This window comes from Rhamphochromis longiceps, linkage group LG20 (assembly GCF_057381845.1).
Source record: "Rhamphochromis longiceps isolate RC_006_pf linkage group LG20, R_longiceps_female_GT1.1, whole genome shotgun sequence".
Classification (NCBI taxonomy): domain Eukaryota; kingdom Metazoa; phylum Chordata; class Actinopteri; order Cichliformes; family Cichlidae; genus Rhamphochromis; species Rhamphochromis longiceps.
The window spans coordinates 16,070,202-16,089,480 of record NC_140576.1 but is presented as its reverse complement, the minus strand read 5'-3'; the positions used below and the strand labels follow the sequence as shown (position 1 = coordinate 16,089,480).

Here is a 19,279-nt window from a genome sequence, read left to right as displayed (position 1 = left end):
AATGAATCCGTTAAAAACAATGGCATAAACTAATACTACATGCATTATTATGATTATTATGTTTTTAGTGGTGCTATGAAGAAACCTAGGGGTGTTTAGACTCTTTTTATGGGTGCTCAAACTCACCTATGGTTACAAATAAAGAGATCAGTTCGTTAGTCTAAGGATGTTTGTGTGGTACTGCTGTCTAGTGGGTGTATCTGGTATTACCCCTAAAAGCAAAAAGGGTAAAAGGTTAGTCCATCATTTGCAACTACAGTTTTTTATTTACCATTATCATTTTTTTTAAGAATAAAACCCTTTAAAGTCTCTTCTTGTTTTTAAGGTTCTATACTGATTACTTCAATAATATCCATCTATCCATTCTCTGCCGCTAATCCTTTTTCAGGGTCGCGGGTGGGAGCCTATCCCAACTTGGACTCTTCACCATTGGACCCTAGAACTGAAGAAACTTCTCGGATGAGAGGTAAAACGTCTTCAAGCAACTTAAAGAAGTCCAGAGGCTTTTCTTTCCAAACTCCTTAGACTACATCCTGGACAGGTCGCCAGTCTGTCACAGGGCTAACACATAGACAATCACTCACACCTAAGGGCAATTTAGATTTCCAGTTAAACTAACTGCATATCTTTGAACTGTGGGAGGAAGCCAGAGTACCCCGACAGAACCCACACAAACACGGGGAGAACATGCAAACTCCACACAGAAAGAGCCCGGCCTGATGGTGGAATTGAACTCAGGATCTTCTTTCTGTAAAGAACAGTGCTAACCACAATGCCACCCACTTTAATAATATATGACTTTTCTATTTATGTTTTAAACTGTTTTGTTGATGAATGTTAGGAACCACACTGTGTGTTGAAATTTGCTTGTGAAGGCAACTACTGCTACTGAAAAGGTAGCAGTAGAAAAGGTAGCAGTATATATATATTTTTTTTCTTTCTTTTTTTCTTGCAGTGGCCAAGTGAAAGTCCAGACCGCCATTGATTGTGGCGAGGCTTAAAGAAAGTGGAGCATAACTCAGTTAACTCAATTGAGTGACTGATAGTGTCATACAAAAGACAATTACATAAAATTATTGTTCTAAAAGTTATTGTACTAAGTGTGCTCAGGTTTTCCACACACTGCTTTGTCATTTTGGCTCAGTTATTGTTAAGTGATGACACAGTGTAATGTGGCATGTGCTGTTGTTCATCTCATGTTGTATTTATCTAATTTTAAGACTTGATAACGACTAGATCTTTTTTATTGTGTCCAGATATGCAAAACTCTAGAACTGACAGAGAGTGTACTTTGATTATGACTACAGATGGTAGGGAAGGAAGCAGCATGGGCAGGACGTTCCCCCAACTCTGCATTCCTGCCTCACACTACCACCTGGCTGAATTCCAAAACTTAGGAGAAAAATGGCACTTTTTTACTTTGTTTATCTTTTTGATTTCGCTCTGGAAAGTGCATTTAAAATTCTTTATCTACTTAGATGGAACACTAAACAAATAATTTCCCCCAGGGATCAATAAAGTATTCTGATTCTGATTCTGATTCTGATAAACAAAGATGGGATAATAATTTATGACAAGATTTCCTTTCTTAGCAAATAACTCTAGCTGTACTTTGACCCATGCTGGCTGGCTTACATTATCAGCCAGCTTTTCCTGCATTTCCCAGACTATAAACTCAGATAGTGTCAGTGAACCAAAGCGTATAATCTTAGGGTTATATAAAACAACATGAGTGAAAGAAACATTCCCGACTAGCTCCCTTGCTTTTTAATAACAACATGTCTGCTTTATTTTCCTTTTTTTAAGTCGAGTTTAACTGAAAAGTGCTTTTTATGTCCCCACCCCCTCATGAAGAAATGTTTAAAAGGTTAATACCACCTTAACTGAATTTTGGGTTCTAGGTATTTTGGCAGACTCACACAACTGAGCAGTGTGAGGTTACTATGAAAAGTCTGTCCTTATTTGACCCCTATCCTCCTGCCTGCACATAGGAGACTGTTGACCAGCTTGTGCACCACATATAACCCAGTAGCAGTTGGTCACAGCTATGAGATTAATGAGGACCTGGTGCCAGCGTGCACTTGTGCATGAATTAGGGGTAAATCGTGGAAACTTTACCCTTTATTTCCCGAAATCTCTGTCTGACTGTTCATATACAAGCACTCATCTCTCATTTTGTACTGTAAAAGATAGCCCACTGTGTGTCCTAATGTAACCTCCACAAATGTGAGCCCAAAGTCTCCACTCTGGCTGAATGTAAGCAGTGAAGAAAGCACATGGAGATGGGTCAGTAACAGAAGTGTAATGTGCCCTTGTATTGCCTTTGTTCTGCAGTCTAAACTCTGCCTGGCTCCCTTCTTTGCTAGTCCTATCACATGCTTTGCTCGATTGTTTACTTGCACTAGTTTGGTCACTCTCAGTCTAAGCTCCCTCCCTCTCTTTCTCTCTACACTCTTCTTTCCATCCAGCCTCTCTCACCCACACACCAGCTGATTCCTGCTTAGTGTTATGTGGCGATAAGGGCAGAGACGAAACGGGAAAGAAAGCTCTAAAGAGACCTTTTCTCTCAAGATTTGGCTTTTTGCTGCTGCAGCTTTAATTCATCTACTGTGAGTATCTTTCTTTGCCCGATCCAATAAACAGGCTGTAGTGTTGTTTGGCAAGGAACACTTTAGGAAATAGATGAAATAATAGACGAGTCTCCCTGCTCACACAACCCCAAACTGCAAGGGAGAGGAGGCGGACGTGCAGAAAAGCAACATAGATTGAGCTGAGAGATTTCTAGAAGTGTGTCAAAATGAACAGCCTAAAAAACCCACACTTTTAATGCAAATTAAAGTAAGTCAGCACTACTGGTTATTTTTGCAGAATAAAAACTGAACTTCAAGATTTGTTGATGCAACTGTATAATTTTTTGTTTGCCAGTGGGTCTTTGAGTCAGTTTTATTCTGCAGAAAGAAACGGTGTTGTAAAGGCAAAACCGAGTCTCTTATTTCTTTCCAAATATGTGTTTGTAACACGGTTTAAATGTTTCCATTTACCTCTGCCCTTGCAGAAGGTCAGCTCAGACACTTCAACTGACTCATGGCCAATTTCCACCATTTTCACTTGCTGTGTATGGGGGTGGGTGTTGAGTAGTGGTTTGCCAATATGAGTGAGGACCAGTTTAAATTACATACCATTAGAGTGAGGGCGTTTTTAGGAAAGTGCGGCACGACCTCACTTTGGCACGGACTTTCAATGCATTATTTGAGTGTTACAATTTGGTTTAGAGTTCAGTTTAGAAATGAGAAAAGGCTGGGGTAAGGGGTAGGGATGTAATTGTGATGGTTATGATAAGGGGCTATGGAATGAATTTCCTCTGTGAAAATCCTCAAAAAGATAAATGTGTAAATTGAGGGTGTATGCTGTGCAGACATACTTGGTACATACTTTGTAGGGACTTTGCCACCTAACAGAGATTTTAGAAACATGTAATTCATTGGACAGATACTTCTAAAAGGTAGTTATTATCTGAAATGAACTAGGCCACTGGTATGGACCCTGCAAATAATACCAGGTAACAGTTTGTTTAGGTAAACTTTAACTATCAAGGATCAGACTTAATTTCTGTCTTAGTGTCTTTCTGTTAAAGCACTGTGCAGAAGTCTTGAGCCACAACTCATTTCTATATATTTTGTTAGCAAAACAGGAAATAGATGTAACGATTTTTGAAACATCCAAACACACATGGAAACACAGTAAATAATATTTTTAAAAACTGCATTGGAAGTGTTTTTGGGATGATTTAATTTGTGCTGGAAAAATGAAGCCATTGCCAATCAGAAACTTCCCAAATTACACTGAGCGTGGATCAAAAGCTGATGTTATATTCCTGTGTTCATAATTTCATCATTGTGACAGAATCCCCAACACCAATGGCTGAAATGTAGCCCCAGACTATAACAGAGCCTCCACCATGTTTCTCAGATGGATGTAGACACTTACTGTTGCACGTCTGTCCTGACTTTACTCACATGATTTGCCTTTTCTCCCCATTTCCCTTCCTTAACGATGGCTTCTTGTCAAATACCCTTCCACTGTGACCATTTCTGGCGAGGCTTCAGTAAAAAGTTAGTGGTTCAGCTTAAGGGTAAAAGCTATATTTCGGGTCCTCGTCTGTTTTTTTCAGGTTTTTTTATCTTTTCCATCTTTTTTTTATTTAAATTTTATCCTTTTTATCATTTCCATTTCTTAAGTAGAATACTTCAGATACTGTTCATCAGATATTGTTTAACTGGGCTTAGGGCTGCTAATTCTACTTCTATCCTCAACTTGTCCAGTTTCCTAAAATCTTTTAAAGGACATGCTGCACACCATGCCGAGCTTCCAGCTAATAACTTTGAGAATCACTTCCCTGAGAATCCCTGTTTGGGTTCGGCAGACAGGGATAAAATTCTATTTATCTATACCTAGGCCTGTCAGACAGTTAAAGGGTTAAGAAACATATATATTTTTGACATAGTGCTAGTACCAAAATGCCTAAAGATACAATTTAAGTTGGCTCTTTGCTAAGCTATTTATGTGTAAAAGCTCTACTGAGCTAGGTACTACTTTATGCTTGAATTAGGGGCAATTGTAGGATCAAACCTTCAGTGAGGCCTCAATCATAATGTCATGCGTACAGTGCCTTCTAATTAATATTCATTATTAATAATAATATTATTATGTGCAATGTTACCATCAAATCTAATTAGTTGGATGACCTATTGTAGTGTCTAAGAATAATTCAAAATAAATAATCACAGATTTCTATATAACAAAATACTTTTAGCCATGAAACCTGAAGCAAAGGCTCAATCGTCTTGGCCACAATTTTCCAAAGTAAGTTGAACTATTTAGCAGATGAAAAGCAGATAAATGGACAAACATGAACATGACTTCATTCTCTTAACCACATGCAGTAGAGCAAGTCCACATAATCATCAAGTACCTAAAATAAGACACCTATTTGTACTTGTTGACCTTATATCCATCCATTCATTTTTTTTTCCTGCTTATCCAATTCAGGGTAATGGGGGTAGAGAGGTGGGGTGCACCCTGGACATGTTGCCAGTGTTTCACAGGACTTGACCTTATAACATCTTGGTTTAATAAACAACCCAGAATTTCATGAATACATCCAGTTAACTTCTTTCAGATAATCTATTATAGCAGATCTATTGATAAGTAATTAAAGATTACAACCTGTTCATCTGGACAATATAAAAACTCTATTAGCCCAGTTTTAACCTATTTTAAGCAGACACTTTCATTACAGTTAAGGAATCTCAAATATCTATTGCTCAGACTACTGCTACATAATGTTTGATGTGCACATTGTTATTTAAAAGCTAGCTAGAAATACCGTCTCTGCTTTGTTATGTGCAACAGGGAATCAGACGAATCAGGTGAATCTCATTAAGTGCTTTATAAAGGTGGCTTGGAAGAGTGCCAAATCCTCTTTTTGGTAGTCTGGCCACCTCATTATCTTTTGCTTTAGAGTTGCCAGATAATAAACCATAATAAAAAGCACCTTGATGCATACTCAAACATCCAGTTAAGTAAATCCCAAAAGGCTGATTCTGTTCATCTGGACGTTGCGTTTTCAGTGGGAGAAACGTTTCGCCACTCATCCAAGTGACTTCTTCAGTCTCAGCTGACTGCAGGTGTTGCCCCCCTGGTGTGACAGGTGCCTGGGAGGGGTGCGATCCTAGATCCCGCAGCTGTGTATTGACATAAAGAGGCACAGATCATGAACTTGTTTACGTTTCAACTGCAGGATTTATTCTGCAGATTTGCCTCCCAGGGGGGTTTACGCTCCTCCTGGCCGCTATGCGCCACCTAGTGGTATTTTTTAAGTAATGCCATGGAAGATGTAAAGTGTAATTAGAAAATACTGATTTAACACTGAACGATATAACAAAGACCAAAATATAACTGGGGTGTTCCCTTTTTCCTTGTATGAAGACATAAACTGAACTAACATCCCCATAAGTCTTTTTATCTCTTAACTTTTAACTATTAGTGTAATCCAGAGGTTAACATATGTTAACCTTTTACACAGGCTTCCCCAACCTGCAGGTGAACGACTGACGAAATGTTTCTCCCACTGAAAATGCTACATCCAGATGAAAAAAAATCAACCTTTTGGGATATAGTAAAAGTACTAACAACAAAGTGTTATTTTGATATTTTATGACATTTTGCATTCCTAGAGATGGTACAGGATAGAATGAAAACAGATTTAACCCTTCTGTGTTCTTGTTGTCATGATGTTACAGTGCAGTCACACAGTCACACAGGTGTTGTTGCTTCAACAGTGTGGCTTGTCATTAATAAATAAGACTTCTGTTGCAGTGGCAAAAAGAAGATGATGAGGTAATTTCATGACCTAAATCACTGGTGCAGATTTAAAACACACTTTACATGAAATACAGCAAACATTTCAAAGTGCTCTGATAATGTGGGGACATTGCTGTGTCTGTGTATTTTTGCTTTCTAAACAGTGTCAGAAATGTTAGCTAATGTAGGCTAGATCACTAGAGATTATTAGCTAAGTTGGATGTACTTTATTATTTTAGTTAGTTAAAAGTTCTGTCCCTGTTCTGGAAAATTGGGCTTCATTATTTGTTTATGGTACAGCTCTCGTGCCAGGTAACAGCAAGTGAAAAAAAAGTTGCCCATCAATGGACAGCAGCAGTCTGTATTCAATTTAGATATTGCTATTCATATGTCCAGGTGTATCGACTGTCAGGGTGTTTTTTCACTGTCTTTATTGAATAACGGTCATGAGGAATCATGCATAAATACTTACAGAACAATAAAACTGATGTAAAATTGTTTGATGCAGACAAGATAAAGGAATAAAGCTGCATCTAATAATCTACAATACCACTGTTCATCAGGCATGCACAAAGATTTTATATGCTCTTGAAAAGCTTAAACTCTCCTATCATCAATGCACATAGGTCAGAGGGATCATCCATGACAAGAGAAGTGATTAGTCAATAGACTGATTTCTTATCTGCCAATCTCTGATCTAGAACCTAACATGCTCTGGAGCAGGTTGGGTTTGCACCCTACGTTACTATAGCGATGTTCCCAAGTGAACCACTTTGGTAGTACTGAAAACCCAGTTACCACAGTGATGTTCCCAGGTAAGAAGAGAGCCACCCTGGTAGTAGTGGAAACCCAGAGTTAATCCTGAAGTTACCTGGATTTTAGTGTGCAATATTCAATACCTGCTGCCACTGACATCCAACCACCGCACTGTGAAACATTCTGTTCCGCTGCTATTAGCATACTGTACTATTGTATCATATATACATATAAATACATTTATTTATATCTAAATTATATTTCTTCTGCCTTGTATAGTGTATAGTTTCTTCTATGTTTGCATAGTATAGTTGTTCTTAGGTATGCTGCATCTATTTATTTATTCCTGCCACGTCCACCACTGCTGCTGTAACAATGTGAATTTCCCATCTCTGGGACTAGTAAAGGCTATCTTATCTTATATGACAATTAATACTGCTTCTTACTATTACTCTAGTATCAGATCTAGAAAATTTTACATTGGGGGGGCAAGTCAGTCAACTCAGTGAAGTATGTGAAAATCCCCTATATGTAAATGGACTCAACAAAATATCCACAAAAGCACTTTAAAAATATTTATTGTTATTATGTCTTCTAAGAAAAACGTTTTTATGTAGGTAGATAGGTTAGTTTAGACAGGTGCTGGGGGGTAAGGCTAACTAGTACCCTCGAATGTTAAAAATATTGTGTCGGAAAGAGAGATGAAACTGTTTCTTTTCCAGGTTTTATAGCAGTGATGTTAATGCGACATTGCAGAGTAAACATAATTAAGAACACTAATTCTGGCCTTATTGTATTAGTGCTGTGCATCGTGGCTCACTGCAGTGACGGTGACACTACACAGTGCAGCGCCTAATTGTATTTATCAATTACACCCGTGTTCACCCTGCTAGCAGCGTTTGTACGGCTCCTGCTGAGTGTTTTCTTCTCTCTAAAGACTCCAGTGTTTAACCGTCACTGACCTGTAACTCAAGTTACCGCTGAGGTTTGTCTCTACGGTGTCTATGACTATATGCCGGTAAAGTCATAATGATGTTAATGTACATTTACCTGTTTCTAGATGCTGCGTTTGACTACTGGGCGCGTGGGATGCCTCCTGGCCAGGCGCGCGACAGCTGCCGTGACTACCAGCAGCACGAGGATGGCGAGCAAAGGTGAAGATCGTTCAAAGGGGGTTTATAGGTCCACTATAAATATTTTAATCTTACTTTTATTTAATAGTATAAGTAAAATGGCATCTCTAAAGTTTTTTCTGTCTCACAAAAAACGGTAAATACTGACAAGACCTTAAATTTTCAGAGCATAAACTTAAAAAGAACAATTTCAGACATATTAAGCTAACATGGAGATATGAAGTTTCTATCACGGCAGAGATGTGGAATTTGAAAAGTAGGCAAACACAGGTGTAAATTAAGGCTTAGAGTTATTGATAAAAACTGAAGTGTTTACCAACAATTTCAAATTCAAATTCAAATTTTATTTGTCACACACACACACACACAACCATACACAGTATGACATGGGGGTGAAATGCTTGTAGCTGTACAATGCCCGACCATTAAATGACAGAAGAAAAGTTTTACAATATTTACAATTTACTACAAAAATTTACAAAAATTTACAAATTTCATGCTAAAATGGCTGCAGTTTATATTGTTAATATTAGTAATGGCCGAAACTGACGAAGATCGCCACCATAGAAAAGACGTGATCCAAAGGAATTATGGATTTAAGTCAAGTAATGTGATTTGTTAGTGGGGGGTTTCCCATCATGCAGTATACTGAGTTAAACAGCAGATGGCGCTTATGTACTTTCATAACTACACACTCATCTAGACAAGATGGTACCTGGGCTTATCAATGATGGAGTGGGTTGTGAGGGGGGACAAATGTACACTGCTGAGTATCTTTGTATCTGTGCCTCCAGAGGTGTCCGAGTCAGTGGACATGTCTCAGCCAATGTACTGGGACCGTGTGGACATCCCACTGCCTGACAAACCCTACAAAGATGTCCTGACTGATGCTGACAAGAGCCTGAAGCAGAAGGAGAAAGGACCCTGGGGTCAGCTGACTAAAGAAGAAAAGATTGCCTGTAGGTTCTTTAGTTTAGCTCATTATGCTCAGTAGAAGGGGGGGTGCTGTGTTATTGATGCACTCATCTTACCCCCCTCCTCCCCTGCTGCAGTGTATCGGCTGACGTTCTGCAAGACCTACCCAGAGATGAAGCAGCAGACAGCAGAGTGGAAGACGGTCATTGGGGGCATTTTCTTCTTCCTGGGCTTCACAGGCATAGTGATCTGGTGGCAGAGTGTCTACGGTAAAATCTGACTTTTGTGGTCTGAAAAAGTTAAACCAGTCTCTCTCGCAACGTAACACAAGCAATGCCTGTGGCTGAGAACACCAAACCTTTCTTGTCAACATCACACACTTCAGTGTCATTTTTTTTTTCTCTCTCAGCAGACTTTCATTAAGGAAATAACTAATAGCATTAAAGATGGCTCTGGCTCTTTTCTAATCTCCCAGTGAGTCAAACCAGCTGGGCCAGAAAGGACCTGAACAGAGCCTGGCACAGCTAGATGAACATCAGGCTTTAATAATGCAACTGTTTAGTTGGCAAGTTTGTTTGGCAAGTTAATTACAGGTGATACTGGAGTGTGGAGCATTATGTGAGTTGCATTCTTTTGTCCTTGTAGTCTACCCTCCACGTCCCAGGACCTTTGATGACGAATGGAAGTCCCAGCAGCTGAAGAGGATGTTGGACATGAAGATCAACCCCATCCAGGGCATCTCTGCCAAGTGGGACTATGAAAAAGGCCAGTGGAAATAAAGAGGGCTAGGCAGGGGGCTGAGGTAGCACAGTCTGGACCTTTTACCTGAGTGTGGCTCAGTTTGACTATAGGAAGCTGCTATTGCTTTTGAATGCTGTTACAACTGTCAAAACCACTAGAAAGATGGAGCCTCTCTAGGGAATTGTACTCTGTTACCTCTAGCTTTCCAAACAGTATCTTCCTCTAAAGCCACTTTAGCCTTCAGTCACAGGGATAACTCTGTCCGTCCTGATGTAACAAAATAAAGCTTGGCTTTTGTGTGTCAGGTGTGTTTATTGTGGAGTCCTGTGTATAGTAAGTACTTAACTGTGCCATTAACATCTAAGAATATTTACCTCCACCACGGAGGTTATGGGATATGAATAGATTCTTAAAGGTATGGACTGATTTCAGTTTTTGCCAGCAGTGGAAATAATTTTAAAAGGAAATGACTTTAAGTAAATCTGGGTCCAATAATTGTTTTAAAGGATTGTTTTTATAAGGCAAGACTACTGGCAGACTCACTTATTTTGACAAATATGAAAACAAAAAGCCTAAATTCTCAGTATTTGAGAGCCTTTTGTCTAACTTGTAAAGATGCAGGCAATCAGGCTGGCTAAGAAAATGCTCTAGAAGGCTGCATTCGCAAATGTAGACTGCACATCAGTTTAAAATATGGTAAAAGTACTTTTAGTAAGTTCTTCTATGGAGATTCTGCATAACAAAAACAATACTTGAAGAATACATGGATGTTGGGCATGATGCTACAGTTTAAGGAAATAACACAATATGCTTTTCCTGACAGCAGACTTGTCAGAGTCTTCCGGTTTTGTGTGGTTCATGTTTGAATTATTGGATAGTTGACTGTGTGCGTGCTCATTGCTGTTCTGTTTGAAATTTGGTTTCTCGTGTTTGACTTTCAGATCATTTCCCTGTGGTGAGTTTTAGTTCATGAATGAGTCATGATGCCTGATTTTGCTGTACGGTTATTCTAGTGATGCGTTCAGTTTTGCAATTCTGTCTTTTGATTTTTAGTACCTTTAGTTCCTTCAGTTTGTTCTGTTTCTTCCTCCCTCTGTCTGCTCTTTGTGATGGTGCCTGTTATGGAAGGTTACTTTTTTTTCACGGCTGGTATTAGTTTTACTTCCTGTCTGTCTGTTTTCCCCTGATTCCCTGATTGTTCTCACCTGTGTTAATCACGCGCTGTCTGTTCATGTTTGTCCTTGTTCAAGCAGGCTCACTAAACTCTTTTATATTTTTCCCTTTTAACATTTGTAGTTTATGTGATTTTGTTGAACTATTTCGTAATGTATTTTATTGAGCTATACTCTATTACAGATTGTCTTTACCCCTCTAAGACCCAACCCATCAAAACATAGCAAGAAAATTCTATTTTTTTGGAACTGAAATGTTTATTAACCCTTGTAACAAAATCCTCTTTTTTTGCTATATCATGTTATGTATGACATATTTTTTGTATCGCATTTGATACATTGGGTGTTTTGTTTTTGTTGGCAACTTTTTGTTAACAACAGTGTTAATTTTAGACAAAATGTTTTTTAAGGTTTTTAAGGCAAGTATCATGTTGATGAGACAGAAGTCTCAGAAACTCATGTAGCAAATATGATACACATGGCATTACAGGGTTAATGTTTCGGCACCTGTAACACAGGAGTTTCACAACTTTGGGGTTAACCGTATCTGAGTTAACACAGTAATATAACAGTAATAACAGTAATATTCGTTTTATTAGATAACCAACGCACTCCCCTGACTCGGCTGTCTATTTATGCAGCAGAAGTTTGCATCTCTTATCTGAGATATTATCACTGCCTGCTGTGTCAGCCCCTTCACCACCCCAGCATCCACCTGCAGGCTCTGAGAGAACAACGTGACTCATGTCAGTGTCCACAGGCAAAATACCAAGTTTTACTATTTAACTCAACTGATAATAATAATAATAATGGATTACATTTATATAGCGCTTTTCAAGACCCTCAAAGCGCTTTACAATTCACTGTCACATTCACACACTGGTGGAGGCAAGCTACAGTTGTAGTCACAGCTGCCCTGGCGCAGACTGACAGAAGCGGGGCTGCCATATCGCGCCATCGGCCCCTCTGATGACTACACATATATATTATTATACTCTTCTATTGCAATGACTCATTTGAAACCATAGCTTTCTATTTAGCTAGTGAATAAAGTTAATATTAGAAGTTTAGCACTGTTGATCTAAAAGCTTGACTGAAATCTCCATTGCCTCAGTACATCATGGTTGACCTTTATTTTCGCAACTCCCATTTCCTCCCATCCACTAAGCAGTCTTTTGTGGCATAAAATTAACTTTCTTCTGGCTGATTTCAGCTTCTGGCAAATACCCTGAATATTTAACAGCATATGTTCACGGGCATCTCTGCTCCAACACTCCCCACCACTATCCAAGACATCAGAAAAAGAGACTCGGCATATCTTCCAACAACGGGCTTTATTAGGTTCAGTGTCATTTCAAATTTTACATTGGCATTCTAAAGACATACAAAGTGACCATTGGACATGACAGCAAACTTTAATTTAGACCCAACAGGAACACACCGGATAACTTTTTTTGAAAATGTTTTCTTGATTTGTTTGCATTTCTTTTCATCTACTAGCAGTCCAACAGTCCTAAAGAAAAGAAAAAAAAACACGACTGACAGTGCACATGGATGCAACGATGGAATTTAAGGCCATTTGAAGGAGCACAGTTATGCTTTTTTTTTTCCTTTTTCTATTTTTTGACACCAAATATAAATAAAGTTGAAAGCCATCAGGTCTGTTTTAAATATTTCACTAAGCTAATACTATTCTAATCAGCTTAAATAACTAGCATATATATGTGGGGGGGTCGTGCCAATGCTGTCACACTTCCTTCATTTGTGCCTCCCTTCTGCCAGAAAGAAATTCACACACATGCTCCCGCACACACGCACGCACACACGCACACACATCTATAAATGGGTAAGAAAAGAGCTCGTTAGAGTCAGGGGCCCGGACAGCAGGGACAAGCCTGTGAGGAGCTTTTGATGGGGCTAAAAAAATAGATATATACTGTACTGGAATGTTTGAGAACATACCCTGGCTAACAAGGCGGTGAGGAGAACACGAGCAAACCAAACGATACTGATTATTCAGGCTATGCGTTTTGTGTGATTTTGGTGAAATATTCATAACCAGGTCAAAAATCAGGGCATTAACAGGAAAAATATGTGGACGGTAACATAAAGGAGCCAATATGTGACGTGAGTGATGAGTCCTTGTTTTGAACATGGAGGCAAAGCTGGTAGCTGGACACCATGATGGATGTCTCAACCACAAATCCTTTTTTCCTCTTGTTTGCATTACACTCTGTTCCTTTAATGTTTACTAGGTGTGGCTGAGTGTAGTGCCTCGATGAGAAAACAGCACTCGCCTGTAAAGCTCCACAGTGCTTTATTGTGCTGTAGGACATACTGTTCAGCAGAGAGAGGGAGAGGCTGTTTGGAATAAGATCAAATTTGGAAGCAGTGGGAAGATTCTGGGAACGGGAATGAGTGTACTCCCTTCTCCACCACCACCCCAACCCCATCCTTCCCAGTGAATTAATCGAGCAGTTGTTAGTGCACAACACGCCAGGCGACAAACACTCTTCTGACTTCAGCTTCAAATTAAAGATGGATAGGTGTCTCCTTCCCGTCCTCCATCTCCTGTGGACCGGCTCTGATTGGCACGTGCGTGCATGTGTCTGCGAAGCAGCAGGTGGGCCAGCTGTGACTGACACACGTGACTAAGTGCAGTGACAGCTGGGGGACCGCGGGAGGAAGAGGTGGAGCTGGATGGCGAGGGGAAGAGAAGAGACGGATGGCGGTTTGACAGCTCTGAAGCGTCTGGGGAGGACGAAGGAGGTGGAAAAAGAGGGGTGGGAGGGGTTTGTGGATAACTGGAATTGAGCGAGATGAGATATGAATGTTTAGATTTTGAGTTTCATGCTCCTACAGCCGCTGACAGCTGCTGATTTGCTCAAGATGGTACACAAACACGAAGTGAGACACATTTCTTTAGCTCGCAGACGACGCGAAGCAGAACCGCATCGTCTCCTGAAGGACAGCTGCTTCATCAGTTTGCTACATAAATCTGCTTGCTCCAGTGACGATAACACGAAGCATGAAGTGTGTCACCGATCAGTGTCAGATGTGACTAAAGGCTCAAAAATAAAAATTGATTAGGACACAGTGGGGAAAATAAACTATAGGGAGGAAAAAAACAAACAGCTGTGTGTTTGAACAGTGCAGCTCATGATTAGGATTTTATTGCAAAATAATCTGTGAAAATGACTCAAACACTTTCATCTACACCCCTCCCAAAAAAATAAATCTTAAACGAATGGTCTATTTTTAAGAAGTTATAGCTGCATCTAGGGGCTGTTTTCATTGTCAGTTAATTAAAAGCAGCATTATAGAAGTTGGACCCAATGACTTTTAGATCAGTAACAATCATCAAACCAGTTGCACCTTAATTGATTCATAATTTTATAGTAATATAAAGTAGCTGTAAATCCTGTGAAGCATCTGCACCTGGAGTATGAACAGGCAATAGACGACTGCTATTAGAGCCACGCTGATAACTGCGTCAACAATTCTGGTAGACCTCCAGCAGTGTTGTGCAGGGGTCATTAAGTCAAATACAGAGCTTTTGGTCATTTATATCAACACACTTGTTATTTAAGCTCTTACCACATGATTATTTTTGAACTGCCGAATCCATCTTTGCTCTATGTGATGACGGCCATGAAGTGTAGTTGAAACCTTGTAAGTGGATCTTGATCATGTATGAATGAGGCCAGTCGCACTCATTCATACAGGATTTGTTCATGTGAGCTGTTACATTGTCAGTTACTGATTAACTGTTCATACACCTGTTACTGATGCCTCATAGGAATTACACTGCAGCAGTGTTAGAATATATGATGTTTTTTATACTGTTTATAGAGGAGGGGGTGTTCAAACAAAGTAGTACCAAACATATCACCCAATGACAATCTTGAAGTGGACCTATTAAGGGCATGACTCACAGTCTTTAGATCGTATACTGGGCTTTGATGCCATTTTAGCCCCCTTACACTTCCTTTCAGGGAAGTTTTATGATTGGCTGCCTCTTGTAAACACAAGGTTTAAACAGCGAATGTGAGTGGCTGCTGTGCTAATAGCAGCAACATTATATGGAGGAGGAGATATGGCACTCAAAGATTCCCAGATAAAAATCTGTGGGAGAATTCTGAGATGCTAATGTTGTTTCCCTGGCTCTCTCGCCAAAAAGCCAATCAGCAGCTGAAACTGGAGAATTATTAGCCAATCATGTGTTTACACGCGTCAGAGAGAAAGAGTTTCGAAACATTTTCACTGTGCGGTGTCGGCCACTTCTCTATCATAGCAAAGATGTTGGTGTTTTGATTTTTCATGGTGGGAGGAGCACAGATGTTGATCGCGTCAGCTGATGACGAAATGTTCTGAAACTCCGCACACTTAAATTTGAAGCCCCATTTAATATGAGCACCACCACAGGACATATGCATGATAGGTCCCCTGTGAGATTAAAGACACTTCTTTCAGTGTAGCCAAAGCATGCCTGGAAACAATGAAGCTCTAGCTATTGCATGAATTGCTACAGTAATGGCTGCATTCTTCAGCTACTGTATGGTGAACATTGAGCGTCTGAGCCATGGCACCCTGCTCCTATGAACTGTGGTTGAACTGATTCTGACAACCTGCCACACGCGATGGTCGAACTGAGGCCAACTATGACCATAAAGCACAGACCAGTCGGGGTGGGATTTTAATAGTTGAGAAATAAAGAAAAAACAAAACAAACAAAACACACAAAAACAAAAAACCACGCATCAACAAACTAGTGGACGCTAATCTGCATGAGTCAGTTTAATCTAGCGCTCATACACAAGCCAACCGGCATGAAAGATAGGGTAAGGGGGAAACCCCCCCCAAAAAACCCAATGTGTGAAGTGATGGGTTATGTTGCTGTATGTGACGGTGATCAGGATGGCTTGCAGGAAACTACGAAAGACTTACAGTAAACTTTCCCCTGACTTTGCTCTCCATATGGCACATACAGAGCTTTACAGAGCTGTGATTGTGGCGTCTGTAGGAAAAACAAGCTTCAACAGCAACACATCTGGAGCCATTAGATAAGTCTGGGTTAAACTGTAAGACTAGAATCGGTTTCAGCTTGTTCTGTTGATGAAAATGGAGAAACAAATTTGTTAAAACTATTACATATAAACAAGGTGTAGGAACGAGTGAAGAATGGAATGAAAGGAACAACTGGTTTCGGAGAATGGAAAACGAAACGTCTTTCAATATCTGTCTTCTTTCTTCTTCTCAACATTTGAGGATTCTTAGTCCACTGTGGGAGCGGATGGGGGGGAGGGATGCAGGATGGTAGGGGTTAGGGGAGTAAACATCGTCAGCAGCTATGATCAGACGAACTGGACCTTCATCTAAATGTTGAGGGTTGTGAAGGAGACGACTGGAGAGCGAGAGGGCTCACAGGCGTTTTTGCGCGATAAGCGCACCCGCCACAACGCCTGTCACCACCGTCATCCCCACCAGCAGCCACTTCTTGAAACTCTCCTGAGACCTCCGGCTTTCAGCCGCCGCATCCTGCCCGAAGATTTCAGCGAAGTGCTCCTGGAAAGAGAGACAAAGACGGAGTGTAAAGGGTTAATGGCAGGGCATCTGATGCACTCTGTGACATGCATGTGGAAAAACCGACAAGTATGCACACTTCCTAAAAATGCCCCATTTAAAAAATAAAACAAAACAAAAAAACCCCTACAGTATCAGGTGAATTCCCTTTGATAAAGGTCCCTCAGCCTCAAAAAGCTGCAGAGACATCCAATGCTGGCTATGACTATCACCACCCACACGCTCATATGTGGAAATTTCCATACAGGTAGGTCAACAGAAAAAAAACCCCTAAAAGACACCTGTAATGCCACATTTAAAGAAAAGAAAAAAAAAAGGAAATAAACCACAACCCCCCTCCCCCCAAAGTCGTCCACTCTTTTCTGGCATCCCCTCAGAACCACTGTTGTTGTTACTGACATTCTTTCCCACTGTTGTCCTCAGACTGCCATGCCTACATTGCCGCCCACTGAAATCATTTCCTGGAATTGAGCTGCTCCGGAGCATACAATTTCTGGTTTCTTGCCACAGGGAGGCGCCAGTCAGGCTCTAATCCAAACCATAACAGCCATCAGTATTCCTCATCCCTCTCAGCTGACTCACTGGTGATGATGCTACATGTTGTTCACAGTTCAGAAGCATCAGTGTTTCACCTCAATAAGCACGATATGAGAGGCCAAAGACCAAATTGCGAGCACTCAATGAGAAAAAGTGAAAATGACTCATTCATATGTCTGATTCTTAGTCAGAGGTAAATACGAAAGGCAGCACACGGGGTCTCTATTCAGCGAGTGGTTGGTTGGGTGGGTGGCGTGTGGGGTGCTGTTACTGGAAACTCTGTATGTAGTCAGTGACACACAAAGACTATTAAGGTGAAATAAGAGAGTTTGTGTTGTCACTGGAAACGGAGGGTGTTTTTGTACCATACTGAAAGAGCAACTCTCTGAATTTCTGAACACGCCAGGCACACGGTGGCACGTAGAAAAGTAATTTACAAATCTCTAAAACAAACGGAATCCTCAGAGGGAGTGACGAGATGAGTTTACACCTAAGAGGACCAGAATGCAGGATTTAAGAGGCTATAAAATATATAGTTTCTCTCTTATTTATCAGTGCCTGACTTGATGTAACCCACCACTACTTCCAGGAGGTGGCAGTACTGCACCTATAAGGTATTTACATACCAGTACAAACAAATCCAAGAAGGATAAAAAGTGAAGCTTGCAGAGCCAGACTGCTCTAAAGCCAAACATTTTCCAGGCTGATTGATGAGATGCCCATCGTTGCCTGAGCTGTACTGGAAACCTGATTTGTTCCACACATACTTGGAAAGGACTTCTTCCTGTTACTTCCTTTCATAATAAAAGTCCTTGACTTATACATGGCCTAATTTATGTGCATAAAATGCACATAGGCATGGAGAAATGCATCAAAGTAATTTAAAACCTACAAAAACAAAATTGTATCTTTGATTATATATGTATATTTTTATTTATTCATTTATTTATTATCAGTATTGTACATGTAATATAAGCGGAACGGTGTTCACACACACACAGTAAAGTGTGACTTTAAGATAAAAAAAAAAACCCTGCATCATTCACCAGATTTGATTCACTCTGTTTATAGAATAACTTTTAGCTGGACAGCGTTTAATGATCATATCTGATTGCAGATAAATATAAAAGAAAAGCAGCAATCAAAGTAGTTAACAGTAAACTGGATATTCATAGAGTCAGGCTGCTTGTTGGACAATTGTTTCTTTGCTACTTAGTCTAAATTACAGACAAAATGTCACTAAGACTAATGCTATAAAAAGGACTGCTCAATGCTCAAGCCAATATTAAAACCACCTGCTTTACATTTACTACAGCTTTTGTTTGTGCCTTCTGTTTTTAAGAGGCAACATAGCCACACTGGGCGTGCTCAAAGCAAAGGTATTTTCATTTAATCTCCACTATAATGCATCTATGACAGGACCATTATATCAGTGCACTGATTACACTATATGAGATCACTACACATTCATTAACAGTGCGGTTATGTGTATAAAGCTGAGCATTGAGCCATTTATTATTCATCTTCAGTAAACCTTTCAGTAAAATGGCATGTCCTGGTGTAGCACTGCTAAACCACCACAAAAAACCCCAAATAGAAACAACAAATCTAAACAAGAACAGAAGAAGGTTATATGTTGTGTTATATGGAAAATGTTGTATTTTAATCTCAATTCGTGACGTTTGAATGTGAACGAACAGATCATTATTTGAAGAGGCGGTTCACTGAACAGATAATAGTAAAGACTATTCTCGGGCAGTGAGTTGATATCAGCTGGGATTTAGAGCTCTCTCTACCAAAGTTAATTCATTAAATCTGATATCAACTGGATCAATAAAGGTAATGAAGATGCATGTCTGAAAGCTCCTTAATCCTTTAAGGCTGATGCCCCGAAGCCCTTTCACTTTCTGGATCAGAGATCATATGGATCAGAGTGAAACCAGGAAGGGATGGGCTAATGTAGAGAGTGATGGAGAGCAGTGGAGGGGAAGGAAGAGATCCTGAGTCATTCATTGAGTTTCTATTCTGTTTGATCGCGAGCCCCGTGGACTGCTGTCTGGTGTATGATGCATCACTGAT

At 40.0% G+C, this 19,279-nt stretch overlaps 2 protein-coding genes across 5 annotated transcripts in view; one reads left to right on the top strand and one right to left on the bottom strand.

The window, feature by feature from the left end:
- Window positions 1-2,468: 2,468 nt before the first annotated feature.
- cox4i2 (cytochrome c oxidase subunit 4I2) lies at window positions 2,469-10,207 on the top strand. The gene is made up of 5 exons (XM_085393492.1): window positions 2,469-2,609; window positions 8,180-8,273; window positions 9,047-9,211; window positions 9,305-9,436; window positions 9,813-10,207. The coding sequence occupies exons 2-5, from the start codon at window positions 8,180-8,182 to the stop codon at window positions 9,944-9,946; spliced, it is 525 nt and encodes a 174-aa protein (XP_085249618.1). The 5' UTR covers window positions 2,469-2,609; the 3' UTR covers window positions 9,947-10,207.
- Window positions 10,208-14,220: 4,013 nt separating this feature from the next.
- bcl2l1 (BCL2 like 1) overlaps window positions 14,221-19,279 on the bottom strand; it is a 31,631-nt gene continuing 26,572 nt past the window's right edge. For all 4 annotated transcript variants that reach the window (XM_085392738.1, XM_085392737.1, XM_085392740.1 and 1 more), the window contains one exon: window positions 14,221-16,645. In XM_085392738.1, the coding sequence (XP_085248864.1) occupies window positions 16,502-16,645 (144 nt within the window). In that variant the 3' untranslated portion in view covers window positions 14,221-16,501. The remainder of the gene's footprint in view (window positions 16,646-19,279) is intronic.

What these genes read in the sequence shown, in the direction of transcription:
- cox4i2 (XM_085393492.1), top strand. Translation starts at nt 8,180, where the DNA reads ATGCTGCGTTTGACTACTGGGCGCGTGGGATGCCTCCTGGCCAGGCGC. An exon ending in CACGAGGATGGCGAGCAAAG is followed by an intron (nt 8,274 to 9,046) that starts GTGAAGATCGTT and finishes CTGTGCCTCCAG; the next exon opens with AGGTGTCCGAGTCAGTGGAC. An exon ending in CTGGTGGCAGAGTGTCTACG is followed by an intron (nt 9,437 to 9,812) that starts GTAAAATCTGAC and finishes TTGTCCTTGTAG; the next exon opens with TCTACCCTCCACGTCCCAGG.